The sequence below is a fragment of the Ambystoma mexicanum genome, chromosome 2q (assembly GCF_040938575.1).
Source record: "Ambystoma mexicanum isolate Mex_15411 chromosome 2q, UKY_AmexF1_1, whole genome shotgun sequence".
NCBI classification, from domain to species: domain Eukaryota; kingdom Metazoa; phylum Chordata; class Amphibia; order Caudata; family Ambystomatidae; genus Ambystoma; species Ambystoma mexicanum.
The window spans coordinates 1,030,850,486-1,030,877,893 of NC_090924.1; the positions used below are offsets into that span (position 1 = coordinate 1,030,850,486).

At 49.1% G+C, this 27,408-nt stretch overlaps 1 protein-coding gene across 6 annotated transcripts in view; it reads right to left on the bottom strand.

Annotated features, from left to right (window-relative positions):
• Positions 1-409: 409 nt before the first annotated feature.
• The window catches only part of DBF4 (DBF4-CDC7 kinase regulatory subunit), a 718,935-nt gene continuing 691,936 nt past the window's right edge, over positions 410-27,408 (bottom strand). For all 6 annotated transcript variants that reach the window (XM_069648379.1, XM_069648376.1, XM_069648378.1 and 3 more), the window contains exon 13: positions 410-5,100. In XM_069648379.1, coding sequence (XP_069504480.1) covers positions 618-5,100 — 4,483 coding nt within the window. In that variant the 3' untranslated portion in view covers positions 410-617. The remainder of the gene's footprint in view (positions 5,101-27,408) is intronic.

Sequence of the window (27,408 nt, forward strand, 5' to 3'; positions counted from 1 at the left end):
AAAAGTTGCCTTGGTAAAATCCCAGACATCACATACACATTTATACTTTTCATTAATTCCTAAAGCTAAAAGTACTCAAGAGTCCAATATCTGCAGTGTGGAAAGAAAGAAAACCAACAAAAGAACATGTAGCAATGTATGTTTACAAGATGTCACCACTTTGACCAAATTCTACGGCACCAATTATTTAGTTTGAAATCTAGAGTCTACTGCAGGGATTAACAACCATGCTCTTCCCAGTCGAATCTGTAGAATGCGTTTCACCCTGGTTATCATTCTGGAAATGGTATAACAAATTTAAATACAGTAACTCAACATGGCATATTCTGCACATATACTTTTGACACTTCTGTGTTTCCAGTACCAAATGTGTAATCCTTCTGAATGGTAAAACAGAGAATATAAAATGTAATGTTAAAATGCCTGAATACTTTATTCTTCATATTTACAGATGGATGTGTAACTTTTGATTTGATTGTTAGCATAAAAAAGTAAAACAAATTGAAAAAACACTTTGCATATTTACAGTAAAATGATACAACTGCATAACGTTGATTTAAAAAATAATGTACAGAATTGTAATCAGACTAAAACCTGTGGAAAGATTATGCACTTTGTCAAAGCAGTGACCAAGGAGGTTCAGAACTTTGGTCTTCGTAATGTTTCAAGCAACATGAACCTTCTTGTCCAGAACTGCTTGTAAACCCCATAGAATCTGAATGTGGTTCACTTGTCTGAAACAACTCAACCAGACTTTCTGTTTGAGCATCAGCAGTTTTCTCTTTGCAATAACCATTTGTGTAGCGTTTACTCTCACCTTCAGAATAGCTTGTAAATCCTATGAAATCTGAACGTGCTTCACTTGACTGAAATAACTCCAATAAAACATCCAGTGAGCTACTCGTAGGTTTCTCTTCCCAGTAATCTCTTTGCAAAGGTGTACCTTCTTTACCAGAGAAACTTGTAAATCCCAAAAATTCAGAATGTGTTTCACTTGTCTGAAACAAAGACAACAAACTTTCCGTTGGAGTATTAGAACTTTGCTGTTCCCAAATATGTTCTGAGCTGAATGGATGTTCTTTTCCGGAGGAGTTTGTAAACCCCAAGAAATCTGACTGTGTATCACTTGTCTGAAACATCTCCAAATAATGTTCTAATGATGAACCTTTTGCAGTATATTCTTCATGCTGAACCGTGATATCATTAGCCAGATCAGCACACAAATGAATGCTCCGTCTCCGACTACTTCTTTTGTTTCTTGCAAAAGGCACTTTTACTTTCCTCTTCAATTTTCCACCAGGTAAAATGTCTGTTGGAGGAGATCTGTGTAAAAGTGGCTCTGTCTCATGAAATTTGCAATTTTCTTTCAAGTGAGAATTTCCCAACTCAATGCTATTATACATTTTATGAACCAAGTGATGAAAGTCTGGTATTTCATTATTGTTTTCTGGTAAAGGTAATAAACAATCTTTTGAGGGAGAATTTTGAAGGATCTGCCCAAGTTCATAACCTGCGTCAGCTTTTTTAAACATGTGATTCTCCATCCTGAAGCTTTTAGGAATTTCACTGACTGCTGGATCAATATATGATTTTTTAAAATTATTTGTGGGGAAAACGCATATATCTTTTCTCACAGAGTTCTGTAGGATATTCTCTACGAAAACTGTAGACTTTCCGTTCAAGTGAAAATTCTCCAATCTAAAGTTATTAGGAATTCTTCCAACCACTTGCTCAAAGTTCGGTGTTGGCACATTTTTTGCTGGGAAACAAAATACATTTTCCTCTATAGGAGAACTGTGCGGAGCCTGCTCCTCTTCATGAATATTACAATTTGCATTTAAGTGATGGTTTGCAAATACAAAGTTATTGGGAGATGAAGTAAAGGATGAATCAAAATCAGAGGTTTTCAAATCATTTGCTGGAAAAATATATGAAGTACTTTTTTTAGTAGTGCCGTGTGAAATCCTTCCCATTTTTGAAGCTGTACAGTTTTCTTTCAATTGGCTATTCTCCATTATGAAGCCTTTAACATCACCTACCTCTGAATCAATGGCTGATGTTTTTAAGTCATTTGCCAGAATAGGGGAATTCTGTAGCACCTGTCCTGCCGCAGGGGTTGTGCAATTTTCCATCAAGTGAGAATTGTTTAATACAGAGTTACTAGAACAATTATCAGCCACTGGATCATCGTTTTGCATTTTTAAATCATTTGAGGATGAAATAAATGAGCCATTATTTATAGGGGAACGTTGTGGATCCTGCCCCATTCCAGCAACTGGAAAATTGTCATTCATTTGGTTACTTTGCCTTCTAGGAACACTAGCAATCACTTGATTGGATGGTTCTAAATCCTTTGGTGTAAACAAGAGAGACACTTTCTTTACTGGAGAGTGTTGATTCGGCACTGATTCAAAAAGAGCACACTTTCCTTTCATTTTGTAAACCTCCACTGCAAAGCTATTAGTAATTCTACTATCCACTGAAACACTTTTAGGATGATCTTCAACCAGTGGTTCAATATTTGATGTCGAGTCCTTTCCCAGCGAACTACATGAGACATTTACAGAGGAACCTTCCACAACACATTCTACTTCATCCGTTGTACAGTTTTCTATTAAGTGAGAATCCTTTAACAGAGATTTATTGGAGAAATTACTAACTGGGACAATTTGTGGTGTATTTAAATCATGTGCAGACGAAATCAATGAGGTATTTATTAAAGGAGAATATTGTGTGCCTTGCACCATTTCAACTAATGAAAAATCCTCATTCATTTGGTTACTTTCCAGTTCACAACTACTGGGAAAACATACAACTGCTGAATGGGATGTTTCTAAATCCTTTGTTGTAAACAAAAAATCTTTTAAAGGGGAATTATTTTGATTCTGCACTGACCCCAGCAGCGCACAGTTTTCTTTAATTTGGTAATCTTCCACGCCAAAACTACTGGTACCTCTACTGACCATTGAATCAATGCTAGGAAAATCAACAAAGGCTGGATCAATGTTTGACGTTTGTACGTCCTTTATCCGAGAAATACATGGGGCATTCAGAGAGGTAGTTTGTGGAACAAATTCTGCCTCATGAGTGACATTGTCTTTCAAGTGGGGATTCCTTAATACAGAGATATCAGAATAAATACCAATCACTGGATCAAAAGCAGGTGTTTTTAAATTGTTTGCAGTAATAGACAAGTGATTTATATTTATAGGAGAATGTTGTAGATCTTGCTCCATTTCATGAACTGTAAAATCATCATTCATGTGGTCAGATTTCAGTTCACAGCTACTAGGAAAACTACCAATCACTTGCTGGGAGGTTTCTAGATCCTTTGCTCCAAACAAAAATGAAACATTGTTTACAGTAGAATTTGGTTTATTATGTGTCAATTCAAGAACCACACAATTGTCTTTCATTTTGTCATCTTCCACTCCACAACTATTGGTAATTGTACTGACCACAGAATCGGTGTGTGTTTTAGGGTAATCTGAAGGCCAACTAAATGAATCATCTTTTACAGGAGAAGTATGTAGAGTGTTCACCAAGTCATGGTTTGCATAATGTTCTTTTACTTTGCGATTCTCCTTTGGAACACTATGTAAGGTTGTAAAGTCCTTTCCTGGGAAAATCAATGAAGCATGTTTTATATTAGAATTTCTTCCAACATAACTTTCTTCATGATCTCTGCATTTTTCCTTCAAGCAATGACTCTCCATTTCAGATACATTAACATTATGAATCACTGCATCATTTAAATTGGATATCTTTAACTCTTTTGGGGTAGAATTAGCCAAAGCATCTTTACATGGCGACTTTTGCAGAAGCTCTTCTTTGGGAACTGTGCAATTTTTTTCTGAGTGACAGTTATCAAACACAAAGCAATTAGGAATATTACCAACCATTTGACCTAAACCTGAGGTTTTAGAACACCTCACTGGGAAAATGAGCGGTGCAGCTTTTCCCAAGTACATTTGCTGAGCCTGCCCCATAGAATGGACTGTAATAAATTCTTTTAGGCAATTGTTTTCCATTACAAGGCTCTCAGGGAGTTTGCAAACTACTGGAACTAACTTCAGCTTTTCTACATGCATAGGGCTTACTTCCAAATGAGTTGGGTCCACTTTGAAATCAGATATTTTACTTGCAACAGAATTCAAGTTTTCAGATTTGCAACATTTTTTGGGGAAACTCAACAAGGAATTCATTTTACGTTTTCTTAGTGAAAGTCTTCCGACAGGTTTTGGGATTTTCTTTCGTGTGTCTTTAAAAGTATTTACTTGAACTTCACTTGAAGCATTACATGGATGCATTTCACCTTCTTGGACCATTAAAGACTGGTCAATCAAAAGTGCTTTTCTTTCACTGTTCGCTGCATCACTTTGATCTTTAGGACCATTGTCTTTGCTCCCTGGATTGCTTTTTTTCTGAGACATCAATTTTACACAATTAGATATTGCAAACATCCTATCAGTTTGATCAGATTTTTCAGTTTTGCAGTTTTCAGCTTCCTTTACAGTATCTATAGTACATGACGTATGATGAAAAGAGGGAGAACCTGCGGTTTCGGAAACCAGGGAAGGTGTTTGCAAAAAACTGTTCAATGCATCCCTAGGTTCACTCGAAGCATTAAACAGATGCATCTCACCTTCTTGGACCATTAAAGACTTATCAATCAAAAGTGATTTTCTTTCACTGTTCGCTGCATCACTTTGATCTTTAGGAACAATGTCTTTGCTCCCTTGATTGCTTTTTTTCTGAGACATCAATTTTACACAATTAGATATTGCAAACATTCCATCAGTTTGATTAGATTTTTCAGTTTTGCAGTTTTCAGCTTCCTTTACAGTCTCTATACCACATGACGTATGATGAAAAGAGGGAGAACCTGCGGTTTCGGAAAATAGAGAAGGTGTTTGCAAACAACTGTTCAATGCTTCCGGAGGTTGGTCATCAGTTCTAAATATTTGGATGGGGGAGATGGGAACGTTTGCACATGAAAGTTCTTCCTGTAAATGACACATTTTATTAAGTCGTTCCTGTATCTGCTCCTTTTCTAAAACTGTTTCGACAGGAATTCTCTCTCCAGTACTACATTTCCTCCTGAAATTAAACAAAAGGTTTATTAGAGAAATATGTCAAAATGTGTTTTAAAACAGTGATTCAAATAAGCTAAACAATATTGTTTGTATTTGCACATTGTCAAGAATTCTGAAATTGATATGAATTGATATGATATATATATATATATATATATATATATATATCATAGTTGATCTGCTCAAGACTTAAGAGACTGTGTGCCCTTCACTTTTGGAGGACAAAACCTGGGGGCTAAACCACAATTTTAAAAATAATGGTTATAATAATACTGCATGGCTTGCCTTAAATGGGAAAGTGTGGTGTCCTGTGTAGAGGCTATTGGCAACTCACTGTTCAAATAAAAGCAAATAAGCAGGTCAATGGATTGCATTCTCCAAAAAGTTCCTCATCTCAATAGCTATATCCAGCGTTAGCTGTTCGGAATGTTTTTTCAGCAGGGGACATAGTACTGCTCGATATCAACTACGCCCTCGTATACAAACCGTGCCACTCCTCAATTGGACGTCAGATTGGGTGTGGTATAAAAGGATGCACTCCACACACACACCCATACCTCAGTTCTTTTTCCATGCCTTCAGCACGCTATTCAGAACATGCTTGTTTTCAATCTCATTGAATAACTGTCAGTATGTCGGGGCATAAACCGTTCGGGTTCAAGGACTGCAACTCCAAAATGTCCCTCATGGAACCGCACATTGCATGTGTGCGTTTGTGCAGTCTTGGAGTAGGGCATATGACAGAGCAATGTGGTTCCTGCCTTTCGATGAACCCGGCGCAGAGCAGACCACCATCTAAATCCCTGACAAAAATCTCTCCCTGCACTCACCAAGCACCCGATGCCCGAAAAACATTGACGGCCACCGCCATAAGAATCGCACAACTCATTGTACAAGAAAAAATGCAGAGGTGATTCAGGCTCGTCTAATGATACTGGTAAGCCGTACCCTGCGAGGGTGCGTCTAGAAAGGAGAGGGAGGATTTTAAGACTGAAATGCTGGCTGATTGGCTCCAACTGCACCTGATCGGTCACAAAGAATGACCAAGCAGGTTTGTTAGGCAAGATTGTATGCAGTACTGTGTGGGAGATTGCACCAGCCTTGTCCTCTTGGCAATAGTTAACCCAACCTTTGGTATAAGCATGTACTACACAAGTTGGTAGAGTGACTGAGCAGCCAGGCTCATCTCAAGAGGGGTTAATGTGAGCTGTAGGGTTGCAACACAGATTCAGTGTGACAGATATCCAAATAAACTCTTGCACTCAAGGTTTCTTGATTAAGCAATTATTTAAAACCAGTTTGAATAAGCTTTCTTTTGAAGGGAGCAATAAGGAACACAAATATACTTCAAAAATACATACTCAGTTTCAATAAATCAGTAGATATCCATTTGGGATGGCACACGGACACTTCCTACATCCTGAGGTGACTTAAATACTAGAACACTGTGGACATTGATATAACACTGGCACATTTAGAGCAATACTGAGTTTGGTGTAAAATAAAAATGGTTTCGGAATAAAACAAAGGTTAACAAATATTCTTAAGCAGGTATGTACTTTTGAACTCCCCAATGCAAAGTAAATTAACCCTTTCCCAGCTACACAAGTAAGAATGTGTGACTTTTGTTGAGGGATAGTTAAAGCACAAAGTCAGAGGATAGATGAGTCTTTTAGGGAGCCAAGACAGCCAAATGTTAGTTGAGCAAAGTCTAGGGGAGCTGAAGCACTTCTTGCAGTTAAGTAAAATGTCTTGCACAATGTTTTAGAAGTCTTTGTAGAAAATAGAATCACTGTAGTGCCACAATCTGGGAGGCTTGTGAGGGGCAATGCTGCAAGCAACTCTGCAAAAGCAACCAAGGCAAGTCTCAATTGAGAGCTAGCAAGGCTACACAACAAGAGGTAAGCACCCCTTAGTTTTACAGTACCTTTGGTTTGAAGAAATTGGTTCCAGCTGTCTTCTGTTCCTTTGTAGGTCTGCAGATCCTGTGTTCCTGGACCTCAGTCGTGGGGACAAGAGGGAGGACGTCTGGGGACTCCTGCACTATGAATGGAAGTCGGCAGCAGCAATGGGCAAACTTCAGATCAGCGGCACTTTGCAGTTTCAGCTTCTCGCGACCCTCGCAAATAGCACCACCGCGGTTTTTGGATACCTTAATGGACTTTCCTCGTATCTGTGGTCCAGCACTCTGTTGAGGTAGCTCAGGCTTAGTCAGTCCTGCTTCATGGGAGTCCGTAGGATTTTCCTGGAGCTCGGGTCCGACTTAAAGACACTCACTAGATTCTGGTGTTCCTCTCCCTTGCAATCGGTTGATGCAGCAGCAATGGAAGTACAGCCAGCTCCGAAAGGAACTTCAGATGAGCTTGTCTTGGGGGTTGACTGGTCCCACCAACCCAAGGGGAGAAGTCATCCTGGGCAGGGCTTCTCTAGTCGAGGCAAATTTGGAGCGTCAGCACTGCAGCAGGGCTTCATACGGTCCAAGAGTTGCAGAGGGCATCTCTTCCAAGTTCTTCTTCGGATTCCTTCGTCCAGTGGGTCTTTCTGCCTTCCAAGCCAAAGGACCTCGCCTTTGGTGCAGAATTCTCCCAGTCATTCGCAGCCTAGCTGTCAATCACAGAGCAGGGTGGCTGACCTCCAAGGACAGCCAGCCAGTCAATCACCTTTGGGTGCATTCCTGTAACCCAGGGCATTAAGCACAGGGAGTTCCGGGTACCTCCCTCACTTCCTGCCCCTGCCAGACACGCTGCAGCCAGCGGCGGGCTTCACCAATGAATCCTGCCAAAGAAAAAAAGAACCAAGGGGCCAAACCTGGTTTGGCGCGCAGATTCAATCTCAAGAAGGACCTTTACAACAAGAAATGGCGAAAATAGAAGACCGGGGCCATTAATGGGCACCCATGGGTGCTTTACTGTAGCTGCAATTGCAGCCCGCGGTAAAAACACTCAATGGTAGTAAAAAGTAAACCATTGCCACCAGCCATTAATTGTAGAAAGGGTTATATAAAAATGTTACACGAGAAACTAGACAAAGGGGATACTAAGTAACACCTCCAGCTCCCTATTATAAGATAGTGTGTGCTGGGTCAAGAAAGTTACAAATGTAAATAAGGGAGTAGTTTCTTACCTGTAACTCCATTTCTCCAGCGTTGGTATCTTTCAAGGATACACATGCTGTGAATATTTTCCGTCGTCAGGCTGGGAAACTCAGTAACTTTAACTTAGTGTTTTTCTATGGAAAACTACAACACTTCAGTGTCCCATCAGCATTCTTTTTGGGTGCCGTAGGCTACACCAATAGGATGTCTGATATAAATATCCCCGCCCCCAGGGCTGCCATTCAGATTTTAACCACCAAACAGAGGAAACCCTAACAAAGGTTTGCCTGCAGGGGCGGCCAGTGGGCGTATGTGAATCCATGAAAGATATCAACGCTGGAGAAATGGAGTTATAGGTAAGAAACGACTCCCTTCTTCAGCATTGGTCTTTCATGGATTCACATGCTGTGAATAGATTACATAGCAGTATGACAACTTGGAGGTGCATGACAGGCAAGCCACACCCCAAGGCAAAACAGAACATTCCCTGAAGCTGCAGGGTCTACCTTACTGAAACAGGCGTTGGAGGACTGCCCAACCCCCCTGCACATCTTCCACATGTTGTTGCCCCAGGCAGTAGTGCCTGGTGAAGGTATGCAGCACCGCCAAGGTAGCCACCTGGCTTCCGCAATTGGTATACCAGACCGTAGCGCCGCTGACCGTGTTAAATGAGCCTCACGAGTGCCCCCCTCAAAGGCTTGCCAGCTTTTGTGTGACAAAATGAAATTGCAGAGGAGATCCAATGGGAAAGTCCCTGCTTGGAGATGCATAGCAACTGTTGGAGGAATCAAATGCCACCAACAGCTGCTTCGACCTGCGGAAACCACGGGTACAGGTCAAATAAAACTTCAATGCCCTCTTAACGCCCAGAGAATGCAGGGCCTTTTCTGCCGGCGTGGTTGCATTAGCAAAGAACACGGGTAAGGCAATGGAAGCAAGTTTGTGAAATGCTGATGGCACTTTCGGAATAAAGCGCGGATTAGTAGCCAGGAGAACCTTGTCCCTCAAACCTAGGATACGGCGGGTCAACGACCAGTGCCTGCAATTCGGACACCCTTCTGGCCGATGTGATCGCCACCAGAAATGAGACTTTCGATGAGAATCTTGCAGGAAGCCATTGACATGGGTTCAAACGGCGGCTTCCTCAGAGCAGAGAACCACATTGAGACTCCACACTTTCAAAAAGTGCTTAACCAACTGATCACTAAAGAGGGGGGTAGCATGTCGCCGTCTTGTGAACTTAGAAATCTCCGCCAAATGCACCTTGATCGATGACCACGCCAGGCCCCCTTGTGCAAGCGGCAACAAGTACGCGTGAATCTGGCCCGGAGAGACGTCCAATGGCTGCACTTCTGGATGCCTCTAATACCAGGCACAGAACCTTGCCCTTTTACGACCATACAATACATTGGTAGAAGGGGTCCTTGCCGCCTCCAGGATCCGCCGACAATCCTGTGAGATACCTAGATGACCGAACTCGCCGTGGTCAGGAGCCACACAGCCAGGCTGAGAGATACCAGATTGTGATGCCACACTCTGCTTTTGTCCTGCGACAGGAGATCCACTCCTAGACGAAACGGCTCTTACACAGCCGGATGAAGGAGATCTGAGAACCACGTCTGCCAGGGCCAGAACGGGGCTACCAAAATCACTGTGCAACGATACTTGGACACCCACTGGATCGTTCTCAGACTCAGTGGAAACGGGGGAAAGGCATACGCGAAGAGGCCCGTCCCTGGGAACAAGAAAGCGTCCCCCCTCAACACCAGATGAGCCACTCTGCTGGCTAACAGCAGACGCTGCTTGTTTTCCAGCATGGCGAATAAGTCCAGCAGAGGAGACCCCCATTTTCGGAAGATTTTTGCAATCTGCTCCTCCTTCAGCTGCCACTAGTGCAGCTGACTTGTGTCTCTGCTGAGCGTGTCAGCCTGAACATTCTGAACCCGTTGCAGATGGAAAGCCTCAATATGGATCACCTGTGCCAGGGACCAATGCCAGACCCGAGCCTCCTTTGACAGGATCTGGGAATGCGTGACGCCCTGCTTCCTCAAATAGAATATAGTGGTGGTATTGTCCGTCAACATATGCACCACAGTTCCTTGAATGAGAGTTAGAAACTACTTCAGAGCCCAGGGCACCGCTCTCAACTCTAGCCCTTTGATATGCAACCTTGCCTCCTCCCGAGACCATAGACCCCGTTTACTTGTGACTTGTTGAGGTGTGCCCTCAACCCCGCAGGGGAAGCGTCTACCATGATTGTGAACTGAAACTCCTGTTCCAGCAGAGGCATGCCTCGTACAATATTGTCCGTGCAAGTACAACATCGAAGGGCTTCCACCAGCCCCCGGGCAACAACCACAACCCTGGACTCTGCGACCACCTGTCTGCAAGGAATTCCTGCACTGGTCTCATGAACAGGCAGCAACTTTTAACGAGCGGAATGCATGAAGCCATAGCTCCCAACAGCGACATGTAACTTTGGACTGAGACCACGGTACCATAGCCCCACTCGCCCGCCTTAGACCGCAACTTCACCACTCTTTCGCTGAAAGGCTTCACCAGATAGTCCTGGGTAAAAAACTAAGCCCCCAGAAACACCCAACTCCCTGGCCGGCATCAGATAGGATTTTCCGAAGTTGACGGCGAATCCCAGCCGTTGCAGCAGGTCCATGGTTGCCATGAGAGACTCCAATGTCTGTTCCGGTGACAGCCCCCTTCCCAACCAATCGTCCAAGTAGGGGCACACATGATGGCCTTCCCTGTGGAGGAAGGCAGCCAATGGAGCCAGGCACTTTGTGTATTTCCTGGGAGACGACTTCAGGCCAAACGGGAGGACATGGAACCTTTAATGATCCTCCCCTACCACAAAACGCAGTGTTTTTGCCTTTTCATCGTGAAAGTAGGCATCTTGCAGATCTAAGAATGCCAGGAACTTTCCCGGTTGCACCGAGCGGATGACATCCTGAAGTGTGAGCATCTTGAACTTCAGGCGTTGCAGATTCCAGTTTAGCTGTCGAAGATCTAGAATAGGCCTCCACTTGCCATGGGGCTTTTTTATAACGAAGTACTGGGAGTACACCCCCTTGCCCCGCTCCTCGTCCGGAACTGGTTCTATCGCCCCTTTCGCTAGCATGAGGACCACTTCCTGCCGCAAGACGGGAAGATGCGTTTGTGCCACATACACAGGCGGAATGGGGACTGGAGGACACCGAAACTCAAGAGTGGCCAAGACGTACTGCATGCAGCACCCAGTGGTCTGACGTGATAAGTTGCCACTCGTCGACGTGGTTCGCCACCCTGCCCCCAAGCAGCTTGTCCATATGACAGTCATTGTTGAGATTTCCCTTTAGCAGCTGGGGCGTGTGCACCCTTCTTACGCTGTGCTTGAAAGTCTCTGCTCTTTTGAGCCGAATGGAAGGAGCGCCTGTAGCCTTGAGCCGAATTTCCAGTGTGTCTGTAACCTCCATCTCAGGAGGCAGCAAACCGGGCATTACAAGAGGCTCCACGAAAGGCCCGAAACAAACGAAAAGGACGGCCACTCTGTAGGGAACCTAAAGAGTTCATGGTCTGTGCCTTTCAGGGCCTCGTCAATCTTTTCCCCGAACAAGTGTTCACCCTCACAGGGCATATCCACGACTATGTTGGACTTCCGGGCGAAAATTTGTGCATTTCAGCCAAGCCTGCCGTCGGACCCGAACCCCATTATTCATTTGCTTAAAGCCCGACTCCGCCCGGTCCACTGCAATGTTGATGCTGTGGTTGGAGGCTTCCTCCCCCTCCCAAACCAGCAGCATTGCCTCCTTGTGGTGTTGTTCCCGGGAAATCAAGTATCAGGGCCAGCCTGTGCCACATCGCCTTTGTCATACCCGACCATAATAGCCAAGGAATTTGCAGTTTTTACCGTGGTAGCCTCCACAGTCAGGACCTTCTTCCCAAACACTTCCCGTTTCCTGGCCTCACTGTCCAGGGGAGTAGAACAAGTTGCTTTCTTACCTGGTAACGTTCTTTTGATGGGATTTTCCGACGACATATTCCACATCTATGACAGGTAATCACCACAGCTGTGCTCCTTTGGAAACCTTTCGGCGTCTGCGTCGACACGCTGTCCACGAGGGCCTCCGTCGAGCCGACGTCAACGGATGTTATAAGTAGGACGCACGACGCCCCTAGCCTCAGTTGTAATTTTCCCCCAGAACGTGTGGCACCAATCTGCTGCCAGTAGGACTACAGAAAGCCTTGAGTAAATGGAAGCTGTGATCGCATAAGAAATCCTGTAGAAGGGCAGGCTGGGAGGGTACGATGTGGAATACGTCAGGAATAGGTAAGAAAGTAACTTGTTCTTCGAAGGGATTGGTTCCTCCGACGTATTCCACATCTATGACAGACTCCCAAAGCAGTACCAACGTAAGGAGGTGGGAAAATAATTTAGAATTTTAGAATGCCCAATTAAATTTCAGAATAGGGGACTGCCTTACCAAAGGCCAAATCTTGCCCATGGATAGAAACCAGGAAGTAGCGTTTTACAAAAGTAAGGACAGAGGCCCATGTGGCTGCTTCACAAATGTTACGAATGGGAACACCCCTCTGCAGGGCAGTAGAGGCAGCCACACCCCTAGTAGAATGGGCCCGTAAGCCTACCGGAGGGTCTTTACCCGCCAAGTGGTAACATTCAGAAATTGTCAAGATAATCCATCTAGAAAAAGTCTGTTTCGTAACAGCTTGTCCCAAACGCCTTCCAGCGTATCCTACAAAGAGCTCATCGTCCACTCCCGGGACATGCGTGAGATGTAGAAACTTAAAGCTCTCCTAGGATCCAACCTATGGAGCCTCTCCTCTTCCTTACCAGGATGCAGGAGGATAGAACGCCGGAAGAATGACCTTCTGGCTTAAATGAAATTCCGACAACTTTTGGATGAAAAGAAGGACGCACTAAGGACAACTCTGTCCTTATGGAACACTGAAGGGTGGCTTAACGGAAAGTGCCTGCAACTCACTCACTCTGCGAGCGGAAGTGACCGCAACTAAAAACACAGTTTAAGGTCAACAGTCTCAAAGGACAAGAATGTAAAGGCTCAAACGGAGCCCCCATTAGGAATTTTAGAACCAGGTTCAAATCCCAACCGGGCACCTGGAAAGGTGACAGTGGGAACACATTAGTGAGTCCTTTCAGAAACGAAGAAATCAAAGGAATTTTAAAATAAGAACATTCCTCAGACGAGCACTTAAATATGGACAGCGCCGTCAGGTAACCTTTAATGGTACCCACTTGCAGGCCCTTGTGGGTTAACGAAAGCAAAAGAGATAGAACCACAGGAATGGCACATGAAAAAGGATCCACATTCTTTTTTTTTAAACTCTTTATTTTTGGTATTTAACACACCATACAACTACACACCCACATTAGGGAGGACATTAACTTTGCGCCGTCGTCTTAAATCCATCCGCCGCCCCCCCCCCCCCCCCTCTCGCCCTCCCACCCCCGCTTCACCCGAGCAAAGTCTCTGCAGGTATTCGTCACTCCCTTCCTGAACCAAGGTTTGAGAAAAAGTTGTCCTGGACTGAGATTCCATCAGGGTGTGCCTCCTAACTCTGAGGTGCCAATTGAGGGGGGCTCCACTCATCAGGAATGTTATCAGCGGGCCCCATATGTCAGGTGGGCGAGCGTGTAGAGGCAGAAGTCCGATTCTAAATCCTGGTAGTAGAGTAAGTCTTTGCGCCAGGCTGCGTAAGAAGGAGGGGGGCCCCGGCCCCACGCCATGGCCACTCTCCGTCGAGCAAGTGTCAGCAGAACCCCTGTTAACCTCCTGGATGGGACGGAAAGCAGCCTCGTCATGCCGAGCAACGCTGCTGTATGTCTCGGGTGTATAGTTTCTCCAACAATCGCCGTCGTCGTATCCAGCACTCGGTTCCAGAGAGGGGCAATTTTAGGGCACTCCCAGGACAAATGGACAAAGTTCGTGGATAGGGAACCGCATCTCTTGCACTCTGCCTGTACGTCAGGGTGATGTTTGTTGGTCTTTTCGGGAGTGGGGTAGGTTTGATGGAGGAAGTTGAAATGGATAAGTTTGAGGCGTGAATTAAGTGCGATTTTCTGATTCTGATTCAAGACGTAGCTCCAATCCTCATCTGAAATGACTGTTTAGTGCTCTTTCCCATCTGGATTTTCCACGAGTTATGGCGGGGGTCGTGCTAGAGATTAGTGCTTTGTATATTTGTGACACCAACCTGCCGTCACCTTGAGCTTGAATAACGTCATGCAGCAATTGCCAGGTAGGCGGTTGACACGGGAAGCCCGGCAGGAGGGACTGTAGTGTGTAGCGAGTTCGAAAATAGAGGAACACGTCCAGTGCGGTGTTACCCCCTTTCGTTTTTGCTTGGGCCGGTGTCAGGAAGCCATCCTCTGTGAAGAGGTCTCCTAGAGTTTGTATATGAAGCTTATCGACCCATTGATGAAAGACCTTCTCTGAAGTTAGGGGGATACCTGGTATAAACTTGACCGGTAGAAGAGGGGAGTACCGTGTTTGCACCCCGAGCCTTTGGGCTAAGGTTTTCCAGACTTTGTACGTCGTGAGCATCGCGTTCATCGTGTGGCAGGGAACAGGGATCTGGCCGAAGATTACTGCAGTCAGAAAATTGGGCGTTGCCAGGGCTCGTTCCACATGTACATGAGGGCGGATCGTGTGAGTCGCATACCAATGGCTGAGGTATTGTGCCTGGGCAGCCCAAAAGTATTTCTTCAAGTCCGGGAGGGCCAGTCCCCCATTGGACACCGGAAGTGACAATGTTGAGTATGCCACTCTGGCTGGTGTGCCCGCCCAGAGAAGCTCAAGAACCAAGCTTTTCAGCCTTTTCAGAAATGTTTGCGGTAGTAACAGGGGGATATTGTTAAAGAGGTACAGTAGTTTCGGGAGGATCACCATCTTGACCAGGGAGGCCCTTCCCCAGAGCGTTAGTGGAAGCGTCTTCCAGCGTGCAACTTTGTCCTGGAGGACCTTGACCACGTCCTCGTAGTTATTGCAAAACACCTCATGTTTGTCCAGGGACAGCTGTATCCCCAGGTACCGGACACTGGCAGTATTCCACGTCAGATTGAACTCGTCTGCAAACTGTTTTGTGGCCCTGGTCAGTGGGAAGATGACGGATTTAGAATGATTAATTTTTAGCCCAGAGGCCGCTCCGAATTTGATGACTTCCCTCATGGCTGGATTCAGGTTGACCTCTGGGTCACGGATGAAGAGAGCCACATCATCGGCATATAGGGAGACGATGAGCCTGTGTGGGCCAATGATAAGTCCCCTCTGTTGTCTGAGTTCCCGAAGGTTAGAGGTGAGTGGCTCCATTACCAGGGCGAAGATTAAAGCTGACAGCGGGCAGCCTTGTTGCGTACCTCTTTGCAGATCTATTGAGGCTGATTTTGTGGTACCTACAATGATGTTTGCTTGTGGCTTGGTGTACAGGAGAGAGACAAGCTTGATGAAACGGGCACCTAGACCCATCCTGGTGAGGACCGTGAACATAAACAGCCACTCCACCGAATCGAACGCTTTCTCAGCGTCTAGAAGGACTGCAATTGCCTGACTTGAGGGGTCTAGTGCCTCAATGATGCCGAACATTCTCCGGTGCCGAAGGTCGTATTGCGGCCTGGGATAAAGCCGGCTTGGTCCGCTAGTACAAGGGCGGGCATCAGGGGCATCAACCTTTTGCTCAGAACCTTGGCAAGTATTTTGTTGTTGAGGTTGAGCAACCAGATAGGGCGGTACAATGCACATTCTTCTGGTGGTTTGCCTGGTTTGTGCAGCAGGATGACATTGGCTTCACGGGGGGAGTGAGGGAGAGTCCCAGCTTCCAGCGCCTCTTCGTACACCGCCGCCAGGAGAGGAGCCAGGGTGTCCGCGAATGCTTTATAGAATTCTCCCGTTAGGCCGTCTGGGCCCGGCGCCTTGGAAGAGGGTAGGGCCTTTATGGCTGCTTTAATCTCTTCCTGCGAGATCAGCTCATTCAGAGGTTCCCGCAGGTGTTGTTCGACCCAGTAGAGCTCTGTGTCTTCTAGATATTCCAATGGGGCGTTTGAATCTTTGGGGAGTTTCGCACTGTAGGGGTCTTGGTAGAATAGCCTGAATTCCTCTGCAATCTTATCGTCGGTGTGGATCACCTTGCCTTGCTTTGTTCGGATCCTTTCGATATGGGACTGTTTGTTGTCGGCTCTGATTAGGTTCGCCAGAAGAGCGCCAGGTTTTTGGCCCTCGCCGTATTGGCGGACTTGACTGGTGCGACTTAAAAATTTGACCTCTCGCTCTGCGGTGGCGTTGAATTTTTGCAGTTCCGTTTTCAGAGCTGCCGCTGTCTTTGGGTCGGCCGAGTTTGTGTTCTGGATCTCGAGAGATTTAAGTTTACTTTCGGTGGCAGTAAGCTCGCTCCTGATGAGCTTGAGGATGCCATTTTCTTTGGCGTGGCAGACTCCTCTAATGAAACATTTAAAAGACTCCCAGATTGTGCCTGCTGAGGGGACAGAGCCAAGGTTGGCTTCAAGAAACACGTCCATCTCCTCTCTTAATTCGGAGGCAAAGGCATCATCACGTAGCGAGCCCGTTTTGAAGCGCCAGCGCTGTAGGGGCGGCGTGGGGTTGGATGGCTTGAGATTGAGAAAAAGCGGTGAGTGGTCTGAGAGCGTTCCCGGATGGATGCAACACCGGCCACATGTCCAGGGGCCATTTGCTGAGGTGAAAAGATAGTCGATCCGGGAGCTCGTGTTGTGGACCGCAGAATGGAAGGTAAAATCCTGCAGCTCTCCATTAGAGATTCTCCATACATCTTGAAGATCGAACGCTTTGCAGATTTCCTTTATTTGGAGGCTAGCCTTAGAGGGTGGCAGTGGTGTGGCTCTTGATCTGTCTCTCATAGGGTCTAAAACAGTGTTCATGTCTCCGCCCCAGATTATTATTGCAGGGTCGTGAGTGGAGAGCTGTGTCAACACCCAGCCAAAGTTGTCGGGACCGTCCACATTCGGCGCATAAGAATTAATGAAAGTCATTTTTTGACCTGCGATGATGCCGCACACCAGTACTGCTCTTCCCTCGGAGTCCTTTGCCGAATGGAGTAGACGGAAACTGAGCCTCCTGTGTATGAGTATAGCGACTACTCTCGAGTATGTAGAGTAGGATGAGAAATATCTGACATCCCCAGCTCTTGGCCCACTGATGATCCCTCCCAGGGCTGAGGTGTGTCTCTTGGATCAAGGCCACGTCCACATCATGGCGTCTGAGGTATTGCAGGATTTTTCTGGTTTTTGCTGGGATATTGCCGCCTCCTATATTCCACGTTAGGACATTGAATGGGGTGAGTAGATTATTATGTCAGACCACAATGCCATTCCGATCTGCCGCGCTGGTTTGGCAATAAATGGTCTAGTGCTAGGTTCAGTGATCAGGGGTGAAGGGCCTGGTTGAGGCGGCGGGATCGACGATGGGCAGGGAGCAAGCGGGGAACTGGACGGTCGGGATCTGGCAGCGCTGAACAATTCCAATGCACTCTGAGGGCTCGATCTCCGGGCAAACCCCAACAGGCCCGAGACATTACTCTCCGAAGGGTGGGCAACCCCCAACTGGCCCACCGAGATGTCCCTCATTAGCCAACAGTTAACACAAACGGCCCATGGCACCACCATGCTGAGGAATGAACCTCCGCCTCAGCGGAACGAACTCAACTAAAACTAAACTTAACAGTAGCTGTGCTAGGGGCACTCTGGGCCTCCCAGGTGTCCCTGCCCCGTCTTTCGCTTAGTGTGACAGTTCCGGCTTACTTTGTGCAGTGGGCTGGTTTCTGAGTCGTCGCCCTGCCTTACTCTTTATGGAGGATTCCTGGGGTTTCTTTCTCTCTGCGGTCTGGGGCGAGCTAGGTTCTGGTCTGGGCATCCCAAACAGTCCAAGAATAGGTTTGCTTCATCCGGGGTTTGGAAGAACTGGATCTTCCCATCGTGCTGGACTCTAAGGCGCGCAGGATATAGCATTGAATACATCATTTGACTGTTTCGGAGTCTCTGCTTGACACTGGAAAACGTTTTCCATTGTACCTGCACTGATGGGGAGAAGTCGGGGAAGAAATGAATATTGTCCCCCTCGTGGCGCAGCTCGCCTTTCTCTCTGGCCAGCCGGAGTATGGAGTCCCAATCTCTGTAATTCAACAGCCTCGCTACTATTGGTCTGGGTGGCGAGCCCGGCGCTGGTCTAGACGCGGGAACTCGGTGAGCCCTCTCTATAATGAAGAGATGTGATAGAGCCTCCCGTCCGAACAGGTTTATGCAAAGGGGCTCGACAAAATCCTCCATTTTCTCCTACGTTTGCTGTTCTCTCACTCCCATTATCCGAAGGTTATTCCTTCTTGATCGGCCTTCCAAGTCTTCACACTTGGCAATGGTTGTTTTAAGTTGTGATTCCAATAGAGAGACTTTGTTGGTTAGAATTGATGAGCTGTCGTCGAGATTTGACACTCTCTGCTCCATATCGTTCATGCGTTCAGTATGTGAGTCCATCCGATGTTGCAGGAGGTCGACTTTAGATGCTAGACCATCCATTTTATTGCTCAGATTGCTGATTCCAGCCTTCAAATCAAGGAGGATTTCTTTAGTTCGGATGAGTTGCCACTAGGAATTTCTTGCTGCGGACAGACTGACATTGAGGCTAGGTCCTCCTGGGGGAGTGGGGCTCCGGGCGTCGAGCCACTTTCAAAGTTTAACTTCCTCTGGGACTTGTCAGTCTTCCCCATCGTGGCAGCGGATGTGGGAATGACTGGTGTCGGCAACGGGAGTGGGGATGACTGATGTCGGCTACTTATGTCCAGCCTATACCAGGGGCGCCTCCGGAGCCCTTACCTGGACTGGCCTGATCACTGGTTGATGTGGGTGGTGGTCTTGCGGCTTTGTGTAGGAAGAAGCGTCACCATCCGGTACCCACGGGCAGTGGGGAAGGGCTCTGAGAACTTCAGTGGGGTGGACTATCTTTTCCGGTGTAGTTGGCACTCCTGCTGCGGGGTGGTGCTGCCCACCTTAGTGCAGTGGGGCCCAAAGTGACCAGTTAGCAATGCTCAAGTCACAGTCGGAGCAGTGTCATGATGGACAACTTCTGGAGTTCTGCGCTGACCCAACCCTTATGGAGATCCCGGATTGCCTGGGGGGGGGGGGGGGTGTGCTGGTCTGGCACCCTACGGGGAGTGATGTAGACCCCCCCCACTCCTTACCTCCACACCCGCTCAGCCTTTTCTTTCCTCTAGGCGTGTGCGCGCTGGGTGCTCTCGAGCCTTGGAGGGGGGTGAGGGGGGGGGGGGCTCCTGGCTCTCGGTTCGCCGCGGGCTCAGCAGAGGATGGACTTGTAGGAGTGCGCTGGGGGGGGGGGGGGTGGTAGGCCCCCGACCGCTGTTACGCCTCTCGCTCAACGGCCCTCAGCCTTGGAGCTGGATGCCGGAGCAGGCGCGACAGAGGCGGGCGGCGACGACGTGGGGGAGCAGCTGTTCCTCTCTCAGAGCGCCGTCACCTCCGAGGCCGGCCGCTGGGTTAGCTTGTGGCCGGGGTCCCTGCACGGCTGCCGGAGTCCGATGGTGGAGGAGGGAGGGCCCCCTGTGTCCACGACGACACGCTGTCATCTGACGGGTGCCCGCCCAAATTTGTCGTCGGCTCCCTTGGCGTCCTCGTCGCGGCTTGGCTTCTGGTGGGGGATAGGGTTGCCGCTGGCGAGGGAGCGGGGCTTTGGATGGTTGGCGCCCCGCTAACCAGCTACGCGGGGCTCGGGGACAGAGCCGCGTGGGCCGGGTTTTGGCATGGGGGCACCGATTTGGTTCCGGATTTCTCAGAACTGTCACTGGGGAGACCGGGAAGACAAGGATCTGCGGGTTGACACACAGGTTCGCCAGGAACTGGAGGATTCCACAGGATTAATACGGGGCGAAGAGGGAGCTTTAGACCAGGTCGGCCATCTTGGATGGCCCTCTAGCGCCCTCTGTAGGGATCCACATTCTTAACCCTGCACCAGTCGCAGAACTTCCTCCAACGGCAACGGTACAGGGACTTCGTTGCAAGCCTTCTGTCCGAAAGCAACACCTCCATCACGTCGTCAGGAAGGTCCCAATCCTTATACCTCAACCTTTCAGAAGCCAAGCATGAAGGTTGAGGGACTTGACCTCTGGATGGAGAACTTGACCCCCCTTCCTTTGAGAGGGGATCGTCTCGGTAGGGAAGACGGCGTGGAGGGCAGATGGACATGTCGAGAAGGTCCGGGTACCACATTCTCCTGGCCCATGCCGGAGCAATGAGGATCATTCGGAAACAGAACCTCCGTAACCTCTGCAGCACTTGCGGAATGACGGGGACTGGAGGAAACGTGTACAGCAGTGGGAAGGACCACCCCACTACGAACGCGTCCGCTAAGGCTCCTCTTGGGAGGAAATTCCCGCAAGCAGAAACTTTTGCACTTCCGGTTGACACTGGTGGCGAAGAGATCCACTTGTGGGGTTCCCCAGAGGGTGAAGATCTCCAGGAGAATTTCCTGAGCCAGCTCCCACTTAGACTGTGCTCTGCCTGCTCAGAGCATCTGCGGCCGAGATCGGAATTTCCTGCTGGATGGCCCAGAACCAGAGCTGCATCGCCTCTCTGCACAGAGGGAGAGACCCTGCCCCTCCCCCCTTTTTGTTGAGGTAGTACATGGCCACTGTGTTGTCCGTCAGAATCAGGACATTCTTCCCCCACACAGATGGCAGAAAAGCCTTCAGGGCTAGCCTGACGGCCCTCAGCTACAACAGATTGATGTGGAGTCTGGACTCCGACGGAGACCAACGACCGTTGACCAGTTCTATGGCGCCTTTCTCCAGCAGGGATTTGATTTCCTGCGCAAGGAGCGGATCCGGACACTTCAAAGAGAGATTCCCTGGTGGATTGTCATGAGGCCTCTGCCGGAAAGGAAGACAGTAACCGTGGGCTATAATCTCCAGACCCACTTATCTGAATTAATGGCACACCATTCCACAAGATGCTGCGCCTGCCTTCCCCCAACCGGCGAACCATGGGACATGGCCAGCTGCAGCAGTGCCTGAGGGCAAAGAAGCAACTGCTCAACCGGCCTTGGCACCTCGAGTACCCTGTTTTCCACCTCTGGTACTCCTACATTGGCCCCTTTGACTGGCCGCTCCCCTCGAACTACCAAAAGACGAGTAGTATCAAAAGGAACCTCCCCTCCATTGCTGTCCCCTAGGACAAAAAAGCGGAGGTTGGCGAACTGCAGCGCTCAACGACTTTGCTGCAGCCTTTGAGGTCTGCAACCTCTCAAGGCTCTCCTCAGCCTTGCTGCCAAAAAGATGGACACCATCAAAGGGCATGTTGAGAAGCCGGGCTTGTACGTCAGGAGCAAACCCTGACTTCCGAAACAACGCAAATCTGCGCATCATGGTGCTCGCCGCCATGGACCGGCTGACAGTCTGCCATGTGCAGACCCGACTGAACGGATTCACACATGGCATACTTGCCATCCTGAACGAGGGCAAGAAAACCATCCCGTTCCTCCCCTTCGGGAATATGTTCAGCCGCCAAAGACACAATTCCACAGCGTGAGAGTGAAACGTGCTAAGGCACACACGGAGTTGGCTGCCTGTAAAACCATAGCCCCTGAAGAAAACACTTTCTTCGCCCAGCCATCAAAACGTTTGTCGTCCCTATCAGGAGGGATGGCAGGGTACGACATCTGCTTTGCCGGGGTCGTAGCCGCCTGCACCACCAAACTCTCTGGAGTGGGGTGCGTCGACAAGTAGCAGGGGTCGCTACTGGCTGGACTGTATTTTTTCGGCAACGACTTGCTCACTGCCGGTAGACTCTCCGGAGCAGTCCAAGCCGCCACCACCCTTCTCTGTAAAGCCATTTGAAATGGCAGCACCGGGTCAGCGGGTGGACCTTGGTCAAGGATATCCGTCAGGTCATCCAGCAGAAAATCCACTGGTGGGGTAGAAAACCCCCGAGTACTCCGTCACCCTCGACATGAGGCGCCTGTACAAAGATTCAGCATGCGTACCAGACTCGTGGCCTGCCAAACTCGACCCCCGGGGAGGTATCAAGACCACTGGCGTCGTGCAAAAACTGACGCAGGTCTTCCAACTGGCTATGAAGAGATAACAGGTCATCAGGAACCTCATCAGGTACAAAACCTTCCTCAGACCCTTCATCCACGTCAGAGGTATAATCCAGAGGCTGGAATAAATCCCTGGATGAGGGCACAGAAAAAGATTCAAATACAGGCCTCACTTACTTCTTCAGGGCCTTCCTCAGAGTTTCCACCGATGCACGGCGTACCTCCGGTAAAGCCTCCACAAAAGGCGTAGAGGGCTTCGACGGGATCAGCGTCGACGTCGAGCCTGGCACCGATGGCTTCGACACAGGCCTCGAGGGCGGTGCCCAGAGCGTGTCCTTCGACGGCCTCGATGACTTCCTCAGAGGCGGAGCTTCGATAGAGTCCCTCGACGGACATGGCGCTGATGGCGTCAACTTCTTCTTAGAAGACCTCACAGGCGACGAAGACCTGGAGCGGGCATGGCTAGAGCGATCCACCATGTCCGATCGGGACCTCGAACGCTCCCGATGATCGCGCCGACCGCCCGAGCCTGAAGGCGTGCGAGCGGTGGCCCTAGCACGTTCCCTGCCCGCTTCTTTGGAAGGCGCGGACGGACCGGAGCCCTGCAATTGGAAAATCACCATCTCCTCCGTACGAAATGCATCCCATTCTGCAGGAGAGGAATGCTTGTTGGGACAAGCAACCTGCCGTCTGGCGGAGTCCTCGGACGAGGAAGGAGACCGGTGATGGCGCTTCCGCGAGTGCCTCAAGGAGGCAGAGGAATGGCGGGAACCACTCCGGGACCGAGACCCCCTGGACTTATGACAACGACGCAGAGAGTCGCCCCTCGAATAGTCAGTCGAACGCCCAGCAGATTTCGACTTCCAGGGTTTGGAAACCCTACCTACAGTAAGCTTCTTTCGCTCCTGCAAGGCCTTCGATGTTAACGATTGGCAATCATCAGTCATCGGTGATGTGTTCCTCGCCAAGGCACCAGAGGCAGACGTCGTGCGGGTCCGTAAGTGACATCTTGGAACCGCAGTCCCGACACTTCTTGAATCCCGACCGTGGGGTAGAAGAAGACGAAGACATGATATCTTCACAAACGCCAAGTTCGAAGAACCGACAGACCAAGATGCGCCAAGATCTCCGAAGCAAACACGTTCGCGGAAAAAACAGAAGAGGCTAGGGGCGTTGTGCGTCCTACTTATAACATCCGGTGACGTCGGCTCGACGGAGGCCCTCGAGGACAGCATATCGACGCAGGAAATTTTCCAAAGCAGCACAGCTGTGGTGATTACCTGTCATAGATGTGGAATACGTCGGAGGAACCAATCCCGTCGAAACACATTTGTGTTGGATTCTGACCTTACAATTAGCCACCGCCGACACCACCGACTCGGGCGTGGGCTGTGACACAAGACATTTGGGGTCGATTCGGAAGCCTTGAACGTCTTTTCTAGATGCCCCTTCACCACAGGTTCAGAAAAGTGGTGGCGCATAGTGCAAAGACGCTCCTGCCACACATGGACCAGAATCGGCACAGAGAAGACCGCCTTCCGTCGCTTTGCCATGTGGTCGAAGAGAAAGTCTTTTTGTTCTTCTTCATGAGCCAGGCCAAACTCCACATCATCCGGCAGAGACGGTTGAGCCGAGCTACTAGGCCGTTCCACCTCAGGATCCGTATCCCATGCATTGTCCCTCGTAGGCGACAAAGTCACCGTCGACAGAGTATCACGCGGAGAACTCCCCTGATCCGAATCTTCCAATTCCCCTTCAGAATGACTTCTGGGACGGTCCAACCCAACCGGTAACGGCAATGGCAACTGCACTAGAGCCGACATCCTAGGGGCCTCACCAGACGCATGCTCAATCACCAGGGCCACCGGGCTCAGCGGAGTCCTCGCATCGAGTTGCCCCAATAACGACTGGAGTGTGTGCAACACCTGCAAGGATAGGAGGGACTGTTGATTCACCAACGGGTAAAGGGGTGGCCCAGCCCCCACCCCACTTGACAGACTGGCGTGCACCCTGCAGGCCCAGAGCCGACAGATCGAAGATCGGTTCCCGTTCCTCCTATAAACCAGAGTAAACAGTACGCAGCCAATTCGTTTTGCCAATCCAGAGTAAACAGTACGCAGCCAGTTCGTGTTGCAAAATGTCCATAGGAAGCATGGGGCCAAAAGCCGGCAGATTGCCACGGTCGCCCCGTCGGCAACATACCCCCCGAATCCATTGGCGCTGACGACAACAGCGGGCCACTGTCATTAACAGCCATGAACGTGGCGGACGACACCGTCGAAGACGGAAGAGCAGATTGTACTGCCACTGTGGACGAAGGAAAATCAGTCAACGACACTCTCGTCGTCGGAACTGAAGCCTCCGCGGGCCTAGATTTCTCCGGTGAAGCAGACTTCTTGGAAGAACAGCCGGAACTGTGCTTCGACGAGTCCCGGCTGGACGAAGATCTATGTTGGTCTTTAGACGATAGTGCTTCGAGGAGGAAGACACCCTCGGCTTCGCTTGTCCTCTGTCCGACGCCTTCTCAGGCCTACCACCGGGCACCCCCGACTTTTCCGGCCTATCCGACTTGGGCAGCGAGGAGCCATTTGCCCCTTTCGAGTTATGTGACCTGGACGTAGAGGACTTGCTACCTCGCCCCACCTCAGACAATGGCAACTCAGACCGCTGCTGTTTAGCGGGGGGTTCCGCTGACGCTGCCTGCCGGTGCGCAGGGGCCTTCCCCGCCGTCACCGAAGAAAAGGACAATCGACTTTAATGTTGGATACATCCACGTTGTATTTTTCATTACATACAACTTGCTATGTATAACATCATAGCAGGAGGGAATCATTAACTTCTTAAACTCCTCCTTTCCATCTATTAATGACGCACCAACACTTGGTTTATGTCACAGGCGTCACATGATTCATTCTCTTCAGCAGTTTTGTCTCTTATCACTATTCGTTACCATATACGCAGGTCACGTTCTGGTTTATAATCAATGTGACCCACAACTCTTCTCGGGCAAATGGCGAAAAATCAACTCGGACACCTGGATCCTCCAACTGATCGAGTGGGGCTACTGCCTTCCATTTGTGAAAATGCCCCCATAAGGACCTCCACCCTCCCCACGTCATCCAGACCGGGAGCTACTAGAAGAGCTGCAAGCACTTCTACTGAAGGGAGCACTGGCGGGAGTCCCAGCCAAAGAGGTAGGCTCAAGCTGGTACTCCTAGGACTTCCTAGTTCCCAAGAAAGGAGGTGGAATCTGTCCCGCAGACAGTTGCCAAGGTCCGTCACTGGGGATGCACAATACTAGGTCATGGTGCCCCTGTTTGGCTTGACCTCTGCTCCGAGGGTCTTTACCAAGCGGGTGGCAGTAGCAGCAGCACACCTCAGATGAGCCGGCGTCTTTGCATTTCCATACTTGGACGATTGGCTGATCCAAGCATGGTTGACGAGGCATGTTTCGAGGCACCTCGAGGACACCTGTTCACTGCTGCATGACTTGGGTTTCTCTGTGAACTTAAAGAAATGCCACACATCACCAGCACAGAAGCTCCAGTTCATTGTGCAGTCTTGGAAACCCAGGAAAATAATGCCTTTCCCTCCCCGATGGTCAACCTTTCCCATCCTTCCAGCAGTCCACTGGCATGGACATTCTTGTACTTGCTGGGCCTCGTAGCATCCTGTATTTTCCTGGGGCCGCAGGCGAGATGGCACATGAGATCCCTTCAGTGGTTTCTTGGGAGCCAGTGGTCACAATATTACAGCCAGATGTCGGATGTGCTCCAAGTATCAAGGTCGGTGGCGACCAACCTGATTGGGTTGAAAGAAAGCACACAAGTTGGCGGGAGAACCATTTCTGGCATCGTGGCTAAAGAGAAGGTGGTCACAGACACTTTGCTGAAGGTCTGGGTGTTAGGGAGAATTCTCTGTTTAGGCTGAATTTCCTAACCTAGTGAGTCCCCCAGCAGCTTTGCTGGATTTTTGGGGTTTATTTTTTTCTCCTGCCAAGAGTGAGACTCTTACCCTCACTCTTGGGCATGATGAGTGTGTTTCTATGAATCTAGATGTGTTTAATGGGCTATGGGGTCTTTTACTCCATAGGGCTTCATGTGTTTTTGTGATGTGTGTTACACAGCACCCTCAGTGCAGTGACACAGGGGTGTCATAGTGACCCCCCAGTATAGACTCCATACCCTGGGACTGACTACTGTCTCCCAGGGCATGTAAAGTCACCATTGACTTTACTAGTCTTAAATTCTGAACAGAACCAGTACAAACCATCATATTGTGGACGTACTGGCTGGGGCAATTCAATTGCCCTGGGGTCTGTTAGTCAAGGGGGCACGTCTCCATCCCCCCTGATCGAGTTTTGGCTGGTGGCAGTGGATACTACTTTTTATATTCAACCGCAAATATTTTCCTATGGGATTTCCCATTGTTTCAGGGTACTATCTTTATTTAATTATTTACGGTAGCCTCGAACATACCGCCGGTTTATTTAATTAATATTAATTCTCCGGTTGGTATTTTTTGCCAAAACTTGATTCTAAAAAGGCGTTTGTGTTCTCTTCTGTGACTCCAACCCAAGTCGAGCCCTTTGTTCCACTTTTTGGCGGGCTTCTCCACAGAAGCCCTCCAAAGTGGTGCCACTCTGTCTGGGGTACTTAGGAGGGGTGGAGGGAAATTTAGGCACCCTGGACTGAGTTGCCTAGGCAACTCAAGTCGCACTCCATCCTGATTGGCCCAAGAGGTGAGCCGGCCGGCTCACCACTTAGCATGTTTGAGTGACAGCTAGGCTGAGTGAATGGGGGTTTGCTGCATAAAAGCAGGGCTTTGGGGACTGGAACGTCAGAAGTCGCCACAGGACCTAAGAATCCGACGAGGGAGAAGCTGAATCGACCTGCCACGACACCACCACCGGTGGAGCCCTGCTGGACTGCCTCACCTCTTTTCCCAACGACAGAGGAGATCTCCCGCCGGAGAGTCTTCTTCCTTTGACTGGTGGGGATAACCAGTTTCACCGCCTTTTCGCTTTCCTGACGTACCTCGTGGCCGCCTTGCCCGTGCCAAGCACCCCGGCAACCGGGATACCATGTTTTACCACGACCGCGAAACAAAGGTACCA